General features: G+C 43.8%; 1 protein-coding gene across 2 annotated transcripts in view; it reads left to right on the top strand.

The window, feature by feature from the left end:
- Positions 1-14,519, top strand: part of PTPN1 (protein tyrosine phosphatase non-receptor type 1) — a 69,179-nt gene that overhangs the window by 34,511 nt on the left and 20,149 nt on the right. The window contains exons 2-3 of one of the 2 annotated variants that reach the window (XM_053890140.1): positions 10,207-10,297; positions 13,838-13,938. In XM_053890140.1, the coding sequence (XP_053746115.1) occupies positions 10,207-10,297; positions 13,838-13,938 (192 nt within the window). The remainder of the gene's footprint in view (positions 1-10,206; positions 10,298-13,837; positions 13,939-14,519) is intronic. The other variant, XM_053890141.1, reaches the window with a different exon arrangement.

The following is a 14,519-nucleotide window of genomic DNA, read 5'->3' as shown; positions in this document are numbered from 1 at the left end:
GAATTGACAAAGCAAAGAGTGCCGCCTTTCTCCAAAAACGCTTCAAGTATCCTCTGGCCTATAGCAATGTGCCAGTGCTGCTCCTCGTCCAGATGTGTTGGGAGTAGGTGCGTGTGACGTGTGCCACTAGTTAACGACTTTTCAGTGCTGATGTAATGAATAAGGGACTTTAAAATAACTGCGTTAAAGTGGCTGTAAAGTCATTCCCATGGTGTTACTTGCTTTCTTGGGTAGTGATTTCAAGTAACTCTGCGTGTTGCATGACTTCATGGTACAAAAACAAAACTGCGGGCTGTGGGCTCACATGGGTTTTTGTCTCTTGGAACCCCATATTAAGACTAGCTTGTCTTGATATGGTAAATAGTAAACAGACGCCAAACCGATGACTTCAGTTTTTGTCAGCGGGTCCTCTCTCAACAAATTGGCCTGAGGAGATTTTCTCCTAAAGCCCTGAAGTTTTGGGGACCTTTGCTGTTTGTGTAGCAACATCCTTAAATTAGCTTTATGTCTGTGGGGTTGCATCTCACTTATGAATTAAGGTCTAAAGAAAAAAGATGAGAAATCTGTGCTTAGATCAGGTTATCTTTAAATTGCCCATAATGTCTGATGCATGTGATTTTTTACCTGTAGTGTGGTACTGTTGCTCTCAGGCACATTTCAGTGCTGGAACCCTAAACTTAATCCACAGGAAGAAGCAAAAAAGACAGATGCAGGTGCCCGTAGAGGCAGGGGCTTTTGAGCCAGTCATTCCGCCTTCCCAAGAGTGTTCAGACCCTGAACACTGGGGAGGGGGGAGTAGGTAGAATAACGTCCAATTGCTTGGGGGCTTTAATCTGCCTGTGTTCTTGTTAATCCTGTATACCCCTGATGAGTCGTCCCAGATGTGTTTGTGAGAGGTCCACATGACAGCACCTAGCTCGAATCGAGCATCTGTTTATCTGGCAGTCTTCCCTAGGGGAATGCAAGGTCCGTGATGGCAGGACTTTGCCTCTCTTGTTCTTCTTTATATCCTTAGTACATCCTTATATGTACTGCCACATAATCAGTACTCAGTAGATACTTAGATGAGTTGAAGGGACTCATAGTGAATCTAAGCCTTGCTTCCTTAATCCTTACACAGAGTTCTTTGGAAAGCCATATGGGAGAGCGTGGTTACCTGCTTCCTCTCTTCCCCAAATTCTCACTTTATTTTTATGGCCTCACTGAAGAACTAATCACTTCACAGTGCTTTTAGGCATTGGTAGTGCCTTCCTTCTTCATCCTGATCCTCATAATGGTGTCTAGAAAAGCATATTACATCTAGAAAGTATTTAGAAAATTTACTTGTTTGGCGATGATAATGCAGAAGCCTTGGTTCAGGCAACAGAAACTTGGAATATTAAAGAAATTCTTAACCAGCGCTGTTCTCATTTTGATGTTGTGTTTGCCTCCTGTTCACACTCCTCAATTATCCACGGGAGTATCCTAGCAATTTTATAAGCGTTGTTCTCCGTCGTTTCAGAGTGGGAATATTGTTTGGGTTCCTAAGGTCCCTCCCTGTGACCCCTGAGCTTAGGGAAATTAACCAGGGAGGAGGAAGCTGGTGGTTGGCAGTCTGGTTCCCTGTAAAGGAAGGTGTGAGCCTTCCGCTTTCATGTGTCTGCCAGGACTTGTGTCCTTACTCAGCTGTAGCCCTGTCCGCCAGCAGAGTGCCAGAACCCCAGGGCCTGAGTGAAGTACTTAAACTGTCCTTATGGAAAGCAGAAGGTAAACAAAACAGAAGCGAAAGTAGGTTCCGTTTTTGAGACTGTTCTCTTACAGGAATGGCTTTGTGGTTCTCAGCATTTAAAAAGGTACTGGTTCCAGTGTGTTTTATTGACATCAATTACTGTAAGTCTGATTCATTTTCTGCCTATTGATTTCTGCCCAAGGTGAAAGTCATGACATTTAACAGAAAACGTAAGTGATTTAAAAAAAAAAGTATTCTTAGGACTGTGAAAATGAAGTTTAGAGTCCGTGACACTTAAAAAAGCAGTTTTTATACCTCTTTGTTAATGATTCTATTTCATGTACAAGTAACGTAAAGGTCGCAGTAGCTTCCTATAGTGAACTCAGTGTTGTTTCGGAATTAATTTTATCTGCGTCAAAAGTTTTCAGTAGTAGAAGACCATGTCAATATGCTCTCACTAATCACAAGGTTTTCTCAAAGGTAAGATCCTTCATTTCTAAATGAGTCCTATGACTGCAGCTGGAAAATAATTTTCAGTTCTGAAACTGCATAAGACCTTACAGAATCAAAAATAGCTATGAACCACAAATACATAAAGTGACTTTGTTCTTTTGTAAATGCCCGAGGGTCATCATCAGTGACAGGGGTCCCTTTCTATGTTTTTAAGATCTCTTACTTTAAATGGCTATGTAACCATGGAGTTGTTAAAAATGGAGTGATAATGTTAAAGCTCTGTTAAGCTCCCAAAAGATACTCTAATTTAAAGATTCTTTATCCTTAATAGTTTGCAGCTTAACCCCGACCCTGCCGCGTCTGGGTACTGACTTACTGTTCAGGTTGCCCTGTGGCCGTCCTCCTCTGTCTAAACTGCTCCTTCACGTGTCCTATTTCTCATACTCTGTTCCTCCCTCCTGGCTTTCAATTTACTCCTCCTTTGACCGTGTGCAATATAGCGTTTATTAACTGTCCGTTGAGGTTTTGTGTTTTGTTTCTGTTTTTAAATTTCGTTTCTAAGATTTCTCATTTGTTCTTTCCTATCTACTTCTTCTGGTTTCATTTCTCCCTCTTTTTACTCATGACATCTTTTTAAAAAATGATTCCTTCATTTATCCCCGGTCTCAAATACGTTTATCTATGAAGTGCCTGACAGGGTGTATAATAAATTTCACGGGGGATGGACTTATTTTCTAGCCGATTTGTTGGTTTATCTTTTTCAGAACCAGTACTATTCTGTGTTTTTGGTATTGTGGCACAGGCCATTTTGAGTGGGAGGGCTTTTGTTTCCTTTGCATTCATTCTTGTTCTGTGTTTGAGCCGAGCTCTGCCTTTGTGTTTTTCTCTGTATGTAATTGACCATTTTTTGTATTCAGAGCAGAGGGTGTACATCAACACGTGGAATCTGTTCCACCTTCTCCACCAGATTGTTCCCCTAGCCAACTTGATGAAGGGTATTCCATACCCCCCATCCCTTATCCCCTTGCTGGGGGGGCGGGGGGGGGGGGGGCTGGTGGTGGTTTGTAAAGCAGTTTGATTCTGCTTTTTTCCATGTCGTTTCCCAGATGGACATAATTGTTCTTTTAGTGATTTGTAGCTCCATTATTTTAACCTTGCCCCAGACCAGCGACCCAACACGGCCTCAGATGCTGGCAGGGATGATTTTTGTATATCTTGCTGCCTTTTACGTGCTGATCAGTTTTCCCTCCTTTCTCTGGCTCTCTTTCAGGCACCGCTGAAGATTCGGAGGTGCTGGGTTTACTTTTCAGCATCTTTCTTTATCTAATACATAGTCATTTTAAAACCTAAACCAAAACAGCCTTGGTATTGGTTAGCTAAATTTTAAGCTCTTGCTTTGTTATCTAAATGTTGTAGTTTGTCCTTAAATTTAATGATACTGAGTATATGGTTTCTCGTATGTCAATTTTATAAAGGTAAATATAATAAAGACATTTTCCTAAGGTTTTTGTAGTAAATAATATCGTTCTAGTAACTTCCATATATAGAGAATACTGTATTGCTTTTAACTCGAAATACCTTAGCCTCTGACTTGGATGATTTTTATATTTCTTAGAGTTACACAGAAACGCTATACTTTGTCAGACAGAAATCTTATGTTCTCCTTAATAATGAGATTGATGATTAACAAGATTTGTCCCACATGTTCCTTTGAAGATTTGGTATTTAAAATTTTAGGCTGGCACCCCCTCCCCCTGCTTCTATATATATCTCCCTGTTCAGCTGGCAGCCGCAGCAAGTGTCCAGGAAACGTACACCCCTGTATGCTCACTTACTGCATTTTAAATTCTTGCCTTTACTGCGCGTCCGCATTTCCCTTCAGTCTAGCTTGCCTTGTCCATCTCTGAGAGCCAGGACCTCCATAAAGTACTAGGCAACAGCTCGAAAAATCAAATTAGGCCGCCGTTTGTATAGTGGGGGTAGGGGGGCATATAGATGTTGAAGGTGCTGAGGGACTTGGTAGTTCACCTCAGTCCTGGTGATGAGTGCACAGCACTCCTGGAGGTTTTTCTTCCTTTAGGCTTTTAAAACAGATCACTGTCAGAACCATTAAAAGCTAGCCCTTTCCGCTTTGAATCGATGTATTAGTAGCTATTCCAGTGCTATCTTATCGTAAGACTCTATGTCCCAATTGCAAAGCAAAATAATAATTATTATTACTCTAGTAACTTTCATTTTGTAACATGATTGAAAATAGGATTGGATCAGACATTTGCTAAACAGCCTCCCTTTCAAGTACATTTCTGTCCCACGATGAAATGAAGCATTTGGTGTAGAAGCAAGGACTCTGATTTTTGGGAGCCTTTGGGGCCATTCGTTAATTCAGTCCACAAAATCTAGTTGAGTCCTCTGGGCCTGGGCCTGGGCTTAGGAGGGGTGGAGAGGCAAGGACCCAGGCACTTCTGTCAGCCTCCCAGCTGCTGATGGATGCCATGCTGCCTACCTCGTCACATGTCAAATAGTTTAAAAGTGACTAATGCATTTTACCGTGGAGCCAGTAAGGGACACCCAGTTGTGGGACTGAAGACAAAAGGGTGTTAAAACCAAACCTGTACTTAACGCAATGATGTGCTTACTATAAACAGGAAACTATGTCTGCAAGGCTGGGCTGGCTTTTATGCCTGTGTGTTTTAAGATAAAAATTAGAAATCTCAAACAATGTCAGCTTTTCACCCAAGTTTTACTTCACCTAATTGGATTTGGGAGGTATTTGAATAATGGATGGTGAGCTTTCATGAGTACATACAGAAATCAATTCACTCTGGGCCCTAATTCTTTCTGTTACTGGAGCTTTCTAAGTATATGAGTCCTTCGTATTCACTGGGAGGTTGTCGGTTACCTCGTTAAATGAGTGGGTCAGGATAGGAATCAAGAACTAGCCTTAGAAATTATTCAGGTAATGTTACTTTCTGTCCTGTTCCCTTCCTTGCCTCGTGTAGAATTTCTGGTTCAGCAGATGTTTTGTTTATCATTTATCAAGCATTTGTAGCACAACTTTCTAGCCCAGCTCAGTCATACTTTTGGAAGAATTTAATTTTTTCTCGTGAAAAATTTAATTTTCTTCATGAAAATAGTTCACTATGGAGATGATTCAGATCAGTTTGAGTGCCCAGTGCCTGTATAAAATGATAATGTAATTTCAGTCATTTACCTGTAAGCTTTGACCAAACTTGAGCCTGCTTCAGTAACCCATTATCGCATTATCTCTAGGAGAGCATGAACCTTGGACATCTATTACACATGCTGTTGTCTTCTGTCACATTTCTGAAATCTACACTAAGAATATGAAGTAGGCTCTTGAAAAGCCAGTAAAGAACTGGCTAAGAGAGGGTGAGGGTAGGTAAAGAATCTATTTGTTCTGCGTTGGTATATTTCATGAAATGAGATCCTGTCTCATTTAAAATGCTGAGGTACACTTTGATTTGGAAATGTTGGCATTTCTCTTTAAGGGATGCTTCTGGAAACCTGTTTAATGGCAAGTTTTTTATTTCCCTCTTGGCTCCCACATTTCCCCTGGCATTCAGCTTCTCATCATCCACTTTAAGGGTTTTATTTTATTTTATTTTATTTTCTCTGTGGAAATTTTACACACTTGTTAAGATTACTTAATCTCGGTCAGCATAGTAAATGATGTAAGGATATGTTATGCTAGCGATGGAAGTCTCCTTAAACTTGTTCATTAGTCAGTGTTCTGCTCTTTCTACAGCTGTTGGAAAGTTAGCTTACCTTCACTACGGTTTTACATTACAGAGATCTTATTTTGCTTTAATTCTGTGAAGGTTTTTGGTACAGTCCATTTTACTTCCAAACTGCTGTTATTAGTTGCCTTTAACTTTAAAGGTACTTTATCACTCCTCAAGTTTAAGACTGTAATCCCGGCATTTTATTTTACTAAATGAAACGTAAATGGCTTGTATTCAGAACATGCATGTATTTCTCATATGATAGATACTGTAATGTAGGGAAACACTTAAATGGGTATATTTTCTTATTTGTAGGTTAAAGTTGGTTAGAAAAACTTTACTGCACTTAAGATCTGTGCGTTTCACTCTTATGAGTTTACCTTCATTTTAAAATCAATTTTGAAAAAAGTATTGTATGAATACCTCTTATTTTCTCAACATCTTGACCAAATGACCACTCCAAATTCTACTTCCTCTTCCTCAGGCAACAAAACAGTATATATTAATATAATCCTTTGGCTGAATAAAATCAGTTGCCCACAGTTACTCATATCTTGGCCCTTATTTCCTCAGAGTGAATATTTGCTGGTTCAGTGGTGTAACTGGATCAGTTATTTCTTCGGTCTTTATTCAGTCGCACCAGCTGGATTGACCAAGTTTTTTCACACACACACCCCCCCACCCCCAAGGCCGAATTTGTATCTGCTGCTACGTGCTTCCAGTTAAAGAGAACAACAAATGTGAGACTTAGATTTTTACTCCTTTGAGTTATTTGTGTTGTATAGCATTTCCCTGCAAGCTTAATTTCATCCACAAATGATGTGATGAGTGTGTTCTGCTGGGTTATTTTGCTTAATCTCAGATAGGTTTATAATCCGTAAACATGCTTTTTCAAATTATTAGTTCATTTGTAGTGTGAGTCAAAAACACCCCCCGCCATTTTGCAGTTCTTTAAATAAGTAGAATAGCAGAATGGGGGATTTTTTTTTTTTAATCCAAGTTGATCTACATGTGATCTGAGAAGCGAAAGAGGACCATAATAGGTCTGTGATAAAAGCCGTTGCTCTCTTGCCCACACCTCAGCCCATTACCGCAGTCTCTTTGCTCGAAACCATTTTCAACTCTGCTGAGTCTCATTTGTCTATGTCTCCCTATTTCCAAGGAAAATGTTTATTTTCTGATTCATTCATTTAGACCTTTACACAGGCAGAGAGGATTTCATTTTCTTGAACAGCCATCCTTTCTGTTTTTTCCTCCCCTTTGCTTCCCCTTCCCCATTTTCCCAGTATCTTACACCTTTTGGTTAAAACGATATTCATTTCCATTATTTGCCTACACACATAGTCACAGGTAGCATTGTCCTGTAGTTTCCTCTTTAAAGTTTTCCCGTAGTTAATAATTGCCGTATGTACTTTGATTCGCGTGGCGTTCTTTCTGCCTGTTGATTCTTCCCGTGCCTCTTGTAGCCTCTTGGACGGTTTTCCACCAGGTCAGTCAGCACTGACCAGTAGGAATGCACCCCACATGTATAATTTCACCCTTTCTAGTGGCAAAAAGGTAAAAAGAAGCTGAGATTAATAGTAGTTCGTTTAGCCCAGGATGTCCAAAATGTTACTTTAACGAACACCACTGAAAATACTTACGATACTTTAGTTTCCTTTTTGAATACTGTCATCAAAATCTGATGTGCATGCACTTCAGACTGCTACTATTTACATGCTCTCAGGAGCCACATGCAGGAAGTGGCTGCTGTAGTGGACAGAGCAATTTCAGCTGATTTCTTGGTTTTAGTTTTTGTCTTAGAGGCTTTTGTACTGGACAGACACCTCCATTCTCTTGGATTGTTTGGTCTCTGGGCCTGACACACACAGCTGTCATCTTAGGAACTCCTTCTGCTTTTCTTGATTGGATTCCCTATTTCCTGGATTTCAGGTCTTCTCCTTACTTTTCTCTGGTGGTTTCATTCAGTCATGGTGGGTACAGTGGACAAAGGCATGTCATTGACCCATTCAGTCTCCCGAGTCACACTGCTCCAGTCTGGCCCCCTTGCTCCGAGGTCTGGTATATACTCATCATCCTGCGAACACCTCCCTCCACAGTTTCTTTGGAAATTGCCTTTGCCTTTGGTCTTGTGTCAGGTTTTTGGTTGTTTTTTGTTTTTTCTTTACTACATCTTCTATTTTTCTCTTTCTGGGCTTATTTCTTCCCTCACATGGAAGACCTGATGCTCAGTGGATTGCTGAGGACCAGAAGCATGGGTGGTAAGGTGTTTGACATCTGCCTCTGTGCAATGTTTTTATTACACCTTCTCACTTGATGACAGTTGGGCTGGATATAGAATTCTAGGTTGGAGATCATTTTGCTTCAGATTCTAAAGGCATTGCTCCATTGCTGTCTTGCTTTCAGTGTTCTGGCAAAGTCTGAAGTCATTCTGATGACCTTATCCTTTGAAAGTGCGTTATTTTTTCTTTTCAGGGACTTATAGGACATTTTCTTTGAGAGATTCTGGAATCACGTATTAATGTGCCTTAGTATAGATCTGTTCTTACTATGATGAACACTTGATAGGTCTGAAGATTTCCTTGAACTATTCGTTTTTTGTTTGTTTTTTTTTTTTTTCTTTGTATTTTGTTTTGCCTAGTTTTCTATCGGGGGTTTTTGGGGGATAGGTGGTGCTTTCCTTTCTGGGAGGATTTTCTTCTACCTTTACCTAACATCTTGTTCTTAATTCATGGATACAATATCTTTTCTTATCTTACTGAATATATTCATCTCTTTTTTAAAGTTTGTTTTCTCTGCAGTTTATTTCTTCCAAGGGGCTTTTTTCCCTGTCATTTTTCTTGTAAATCTATTTGATATTAGAGGCTTTCCTCTTAAATCTTAGAATCAGTGGTTGTCTGTGCGTGATGAAGAGTCGGGGCTCACAGGGCAGATTCAGAGCTCTGACAGGTGGAAGGGGCTCATTATCCCTGACCCAGGCGCGAGCCCTCTAGCGGGGCTGTTGATTGGTTGTTGGTTATGTGCCCTGGTGATAGTATCTTCCGGTCCTTCCTCTTGTCTGCTCACATCACCTAGAAAGCACTCTGCCTCCTGATTTACGTCCTCCAAGAAATGATTCTCCAGAGTTCTGTGGTGCGTGGTGGCAGTCACCCAGCAGCGCGGAAGGGGTACGGCGGGGTTGGTGGAGATCCCTTTCTTCCCAGACAGCCCCAGCCCTGAGCCCTGTGGCGAATCCCATCCTTCCATCCAGAGGCGGCACTTCTGAGCCTCTGCAGGAGTCTGTGCTGGAAATCAGGGTGGTTCGCTGCTTTTCCCCATTGCTGGCTTGTAATCGAGCTTTCTCAGACCTGCCAGCTACTAATAAGATTCCCAGCTTCCAAAATTCTGTTGTTGCTGTCTTCTCTTGTTCTCCCTTGTGAGTTTGTCTTTTTTTTTTTTTTTTTAATTGTAGTGAAATATACTAACAAAATTTACCACTGTAACCATTCTTAGGTGTACGGTTTAGTGGCAGTAAGTACATGTACATTGTTGTATGAGCTTATCTTTTAATAATAATAAAATACAAGTTAAGAAGAAAAGATTTCTAAATGGGAGTATAGTGGTGTTTTAGGAAAGCAAAGTTAGATGTGTGTGATCAGCAGGAGGCATACTTTGGGTCTTCTGTTACTCCAGATGCTTGCTGTTAATCAAGACACTCTCTTTCCGACCCGTTTGGTATAGTGGGATTTGTCCGTCTCCTGGGAAAGCAGTCGAATAGTTGTTGGCATAAAGGTGCATTTTATCTGCCCTCAACAATTGTAGCTTTACACAAGGTTACAGATGGAACTCCCAGGCATGACGTTCAAGGCTCTCCGCGATCTGGCCTACCCACCCACGTGCTCCAGCCGTCTGTCGTTGCTCCCGCCAGCCCCCTCACTGTTCCTTGCAGAAGATGTGCACTCCAGCCTTCGCTGGGCCGGATGTTCCCGAACGAAATGCGCCCCCTCCCCTCCCCGCCCCGCTCCTTTGCATCTCCCTGCTGTCTTCCGCGTCTTTCCAGCTCCCAGCCCCACGCCTTCCTCCCACTGTGGCCATGTGGTTGTTCCTCTTCTGTTTTCCTCTCATGACCTTGTACGTGCCTCTGAATTATCACCTTGCATTTCCCACACTGCCCAGCTCTCTTTGATGTGTGTTTCTCTACTGGGTCTTCTCAGTGCCTGGCACATAGCCCGTGCTCGGTCAAACGTCTGGATGGATTCCTGGTGCGAGAGAGTTCAGAAGAGAACTCTTTATCTTTTTCTTTAACTTTTTTTTTCTTTGCAGGATATCCGACACGAAGCCAGTGATTTCCCATGTAGAGTGGCCAAGCTTCCTAAGAACAAAAACCGAAACAGGTACAGAGATGTCAGTCCCTGTAAGTATTCACATCGCCATTACCAGTCTCACTGCTTCCACTGCGTCGGCTTCTCAGTCAGGACCCCTTGAGCCCCAGGGTTTGGCAACAGATTGATAGCAGTAGAGGTTTATGACTTGATTGTTTCCTATTATAAAGGCATTAGAGACTTACAGTGATGGTTCATTTTTTCCACGATTGTAGAAGGAGTAAGATTTCAGTTTCTGGAAAATGCAGCTGAGTTCAAAGCACCGTTTTTAGCTTTGACTATTTTTATGATGAATCCTTTTCCTACCAGCTGAAGCAGAGTAGAGTGGGCACAATATAACCTTTTCTGGATGACTCAGCAACAGCGTTATTAGACCCCGAGTGAGCGTCATACTGAACTGTGACGGTGCCCCGCCCGGGCATTAAGGAGCCGGAGCCGGTCCCCCTCCACTGAAGACAGCTCTGCTCCTCACGTCCCACCCCTACCGCCAGCACCGGTCTTCTAGCCCTTTCTTGCCATTAGCTCTCATTGTGCCTGCCTCTGACAACCTCCGCCTTCGGAGTGACCGGCTCTGAATCTGCTGCTCTCTCAAAAGGAAAGAACTAACCGTGTTAGAATTTGGGTAAAGCGAGAAAAACTGGAGCTGAGTAAAGAGCACGACCTTTGCCGTTTCCTCTAGGCCCCACAGAACCTTTTGCCTCCCCTCCCGGGTTTCTAGACCCTGTCCGTCAGGGAGGGTTGTGGCTGCCACCGTCCCCCGTGGCGGTCCCTTCCATCTGCCAGGGACACGGACGACTCTGGCCGTCATCGCTCACGCTGGCACTTCCCGCATGCCTGCGAAGTCACGCCTGCCCCGCGGCAGTGGGTGCCGCTGCTCAGTGCTTTCCAGGGGAGTTGGCAGCGCTCCCCCCCGCCCCCGCCCCCCAACTGTACAGCAGCAGGTTCCGGGGAGGGGAGCGGAGGTGCGCCTAGGCTGGCACCACGCGGTCCGCCCGTGAGCGCTGCCCCGGTTCCCTGCCCGGGGGTGCGTCTCAGCCTGCCGCCTGCAAGCCGTGCGGCTTCGGGCGAACGGTTCCCTTCTCCGGTCTTCAGTAAAGCGGGAGCCGCGCGGGTCTCAGGACTCCGTGAAGGTGAACTAGAATAGCACGAGCCGCTTGGCTCCGTGTCTCGCTCATAAAGGCTGGCTGCGCTCGAGGCGGTTGCTGACGGGCGAGCGGAAGGCGCACGCCAGGGGCGGCCGCGGTGGAGGGCGTCAGGTGGCACGTGATTGCGCTCCAGCCCCCGACGCCCTTGGCTAAGCGTGTCGCGGCCGTGGCACCTAGTGGGCTTTAGTAAAGAAACAGCGCTCTCCTCCGGTGACGGTGCTGTGAGGTCCCGGCCAGCTGCGCCGTGTGTCACAGAGCAGTCCTGTCGGCGTCCTTCACACGGAGCGAGGACACCTCCCCCCCCGCCCCCCCCCCCCAGCTTTGCTCTGCAGTACGACGGAGTAATGTCGTCTTAATACTCCTCTTCTGCTTTCTCCTCAGGACTCCTCTAAATGGATTCCTGAGCCAGTTTTCCACAGAGAAAACACAGCATTTGAAATATTCTTCCCGGGAAACAGCTCGCAGCTTTTTCACCCCGGTGTCCCTCCCAGTTTTTCTTTTTTTCCCCCACCTCCACTATCCAGCAGGACAGATAATTGGCTTTTTAGGGCCATGGGGGATCGGGGGAGAATGAGTCAAGGTAGAAAGTGAGCTTGTCGTCTGTCTTCCGTTTGGCAACTTTGAAAAAGCCCCAGCAGCTCTCAGAGGAGTTGTTTTTCCAGGGTCACCCGGTGCTGTGGGAGCCCAGTCTTCTAACCCACCAAGGAGTTGTATGGTCTCATAGCCTTTTGGGGGATCTTTTGTCTCCATGACTTAAATGCTACCGAACTATCCCAAGTTGTATTACTCCTCTCTGATGAGAAACATTCTTCCAAATGGTGGCTAATTTTTCAAAACATTTCTTAGAAATCTTTTAAAAAAATGTTTAATGTTTATTTAATCTTGAGAGAGAGAGAGAGAGAGTGCGTGAGCAAGGGAGGGGCAGAGAGAGAGGGAGACAGAGGATCTGTGCTGACAGCAGAAATCCTGATGCGGGACTCAAACTCCCAAACCGTGAGGTCACGACCTGAGCCGAAGTTGAACCCTTAACCAACTGCCCCCCTCCCTCCCCCCCACCAGGCACCCCTTCTTAGAAATCTTTTACAACAAAAAGCCCCAAACCATGTGTCCCCGTTAACTTGTCCTTTCCCATTGGTAGGGAAGAAAAGATACTATTCATGAGCGGTCACCCGAGTTCATCATCCCTCGTGTCAAACCAGAAATAAAAATGCCCACCTGCTCTTGTTAGTTGCACTGGCAGGATAAGGAAAGTGGCCTCAGGGAAGCACTGCTTTTGGGACAAAGTCATGGTAAAAGGGGGAAAAAAAGTGGCCATGTGTTTTCAGTAACCTGGGGCAGAGCTTCCAAGTGAGAATTTCTTTTTAAAAACCATTCTGGGGGGCACCTGGGGGGCTCAGTCAGTTGCGCATTGGACTCTTGGTTTTGGCTCGGTCGTGATCCTGGGGTTGTAGGATCAGGCCCTGTGTCAGGCTCCGTGCTGCGCATGGAGCCTGCTTGGGATATTCTCTCTCTCTCTCTCTCTCTCTCTCTCTCTCTCTCCCTCTCTCCCTCTCCCCCTCCCTCCCTCCCTCCCTCCCTCCCTCCCTCCCTCTCTCTCTCCCGCTCTCCCTCTCTTTGCCTTCTATCCCCCCCCCGCAGAAAAAAAAAATTAAATGAGAAAAAAACCTATTCTGACAATTACATTTAATGTACCTTCAGAGTTTTGGATTCAGGGTTTAGTTTTTCCAGTGAAAAACTCTCTTTTAAATGTCTTTGGTCATGACGGTTTCTGAATTTGAAATATTTAGAATCACTTAAGTATATGTTACACTTGAAACTTAAAAGAAACAAAAACAAAAAACCTTATATGAAGGAATTAAAGATAGCACTTTTCACACCACTCTATATTTAGGTCATTTTCATCTTCAATCCATTAGACACAGGGTAGGTGGAGATAATGATCATAAATCCTACCAACTGCAGCTCATTGTACCAACTAGAGCTGTAGGGGCTAGGTGAAATTTTTGGTGGATTTTTTTCTCTTAAAGATTGAAGCCACTATATTTGATTACCTAGTAAAAATATATATTAGGCATCTGAGCACAGATCCCTTGACACCCTCTCCCCATAATCTCCTGATTTGTGGCGCAGTGATAAGGAAGATCTGACCTAAGAACAGGTTGCCCAGTTAGGACATAACCCATGTTTTAATGTAGTTTGTCTGTTACTATTTAGCATTAGCTTTGAAACACTTCCAGAAACCTTTCTCAAAATACTAAGTTGTCCCCGTAGTGATGACTAATCTCAATTAAAACACCATGGCCTCAGCCAGTGTGAACGCCCTTAATGCCACCAACTCACCTTTTTCACTTTCCCCATGGGGTGCGCTGCCTGTGTAGACACTTTGGTCCTCCAGGACTAACCTTTGAGTTCTGGTTTGCCTTTCAGTTGACCACAGTCGGATTAAACTACATCAAGAAGATAATGACTACATCAATGCCAGTTTGATAAAGATGGACGAAGCCCAAAGGAGTTACATTCTTACGCAGGTGAATGGATTGTCCACATTTTTTTAATGGCTCTTGGCCTTACTTGATATCAGCCTAAGAACTTTAGAGTACTGTCATTTATACCTCAAATAAGATCCACCGCATCCTTTCAAAGGTCAGGTTTTACGCAATCCAAAACAGCAACGAGGAAGGAAAAGAATCTTCCTTCAGAGATTCAGGTTGGTTGTCACCCGCGTCTTTTCTGGGAAGTATGCCACTTGCTGGGCTTCTAGAAAACAGCACGAAATGCCACAACTGCCTGTGGTCTGTTGATAGAGGCAGCAGAGCCGTGGCAAGAGAAGCGCCCGTACCTGTGTTGATTCCATAATTGAAGAGGGTTAGCAGTAGACCAGTAATCTCTGCCCAGGTAGCTACTCAGAATTTCTCAGCATGGTCCTCATTCTTTGGCCCAGAAAAAAAAGCATCCTTAGATTATGTGGACAAGCATGCAAAACCGTTCAAAATTCCCATTGGCTTTTGACATTTTTATGGGAACAAATCATAAAAATGATCTAACACTTGATCTTCTTGTGAAACACTTACTGGCATATGACCCCAAGACCACGGGTATCTAGGAAAGA

The sequence above is a fragment of the Panthera pardus genome, unplaced genomic scaffold (assembly GCF_024362965.1).
Source record: "Panthera pardus isolate Hobbes unplaced genomic scaffold, ASM2436296v1 HiC_scaffold_25, whole genome shotgun sequence".
Classification (NCBI taxonomy): domain Eukaryota; kingdom Metazoa; phylum Chordata; class Mammalia; order Carnivora; family Felidae; genus Panthera; species Panthera pardus.
This window is presented reverse-complemented; position numbering and strand designations above follow the sequence as displayed.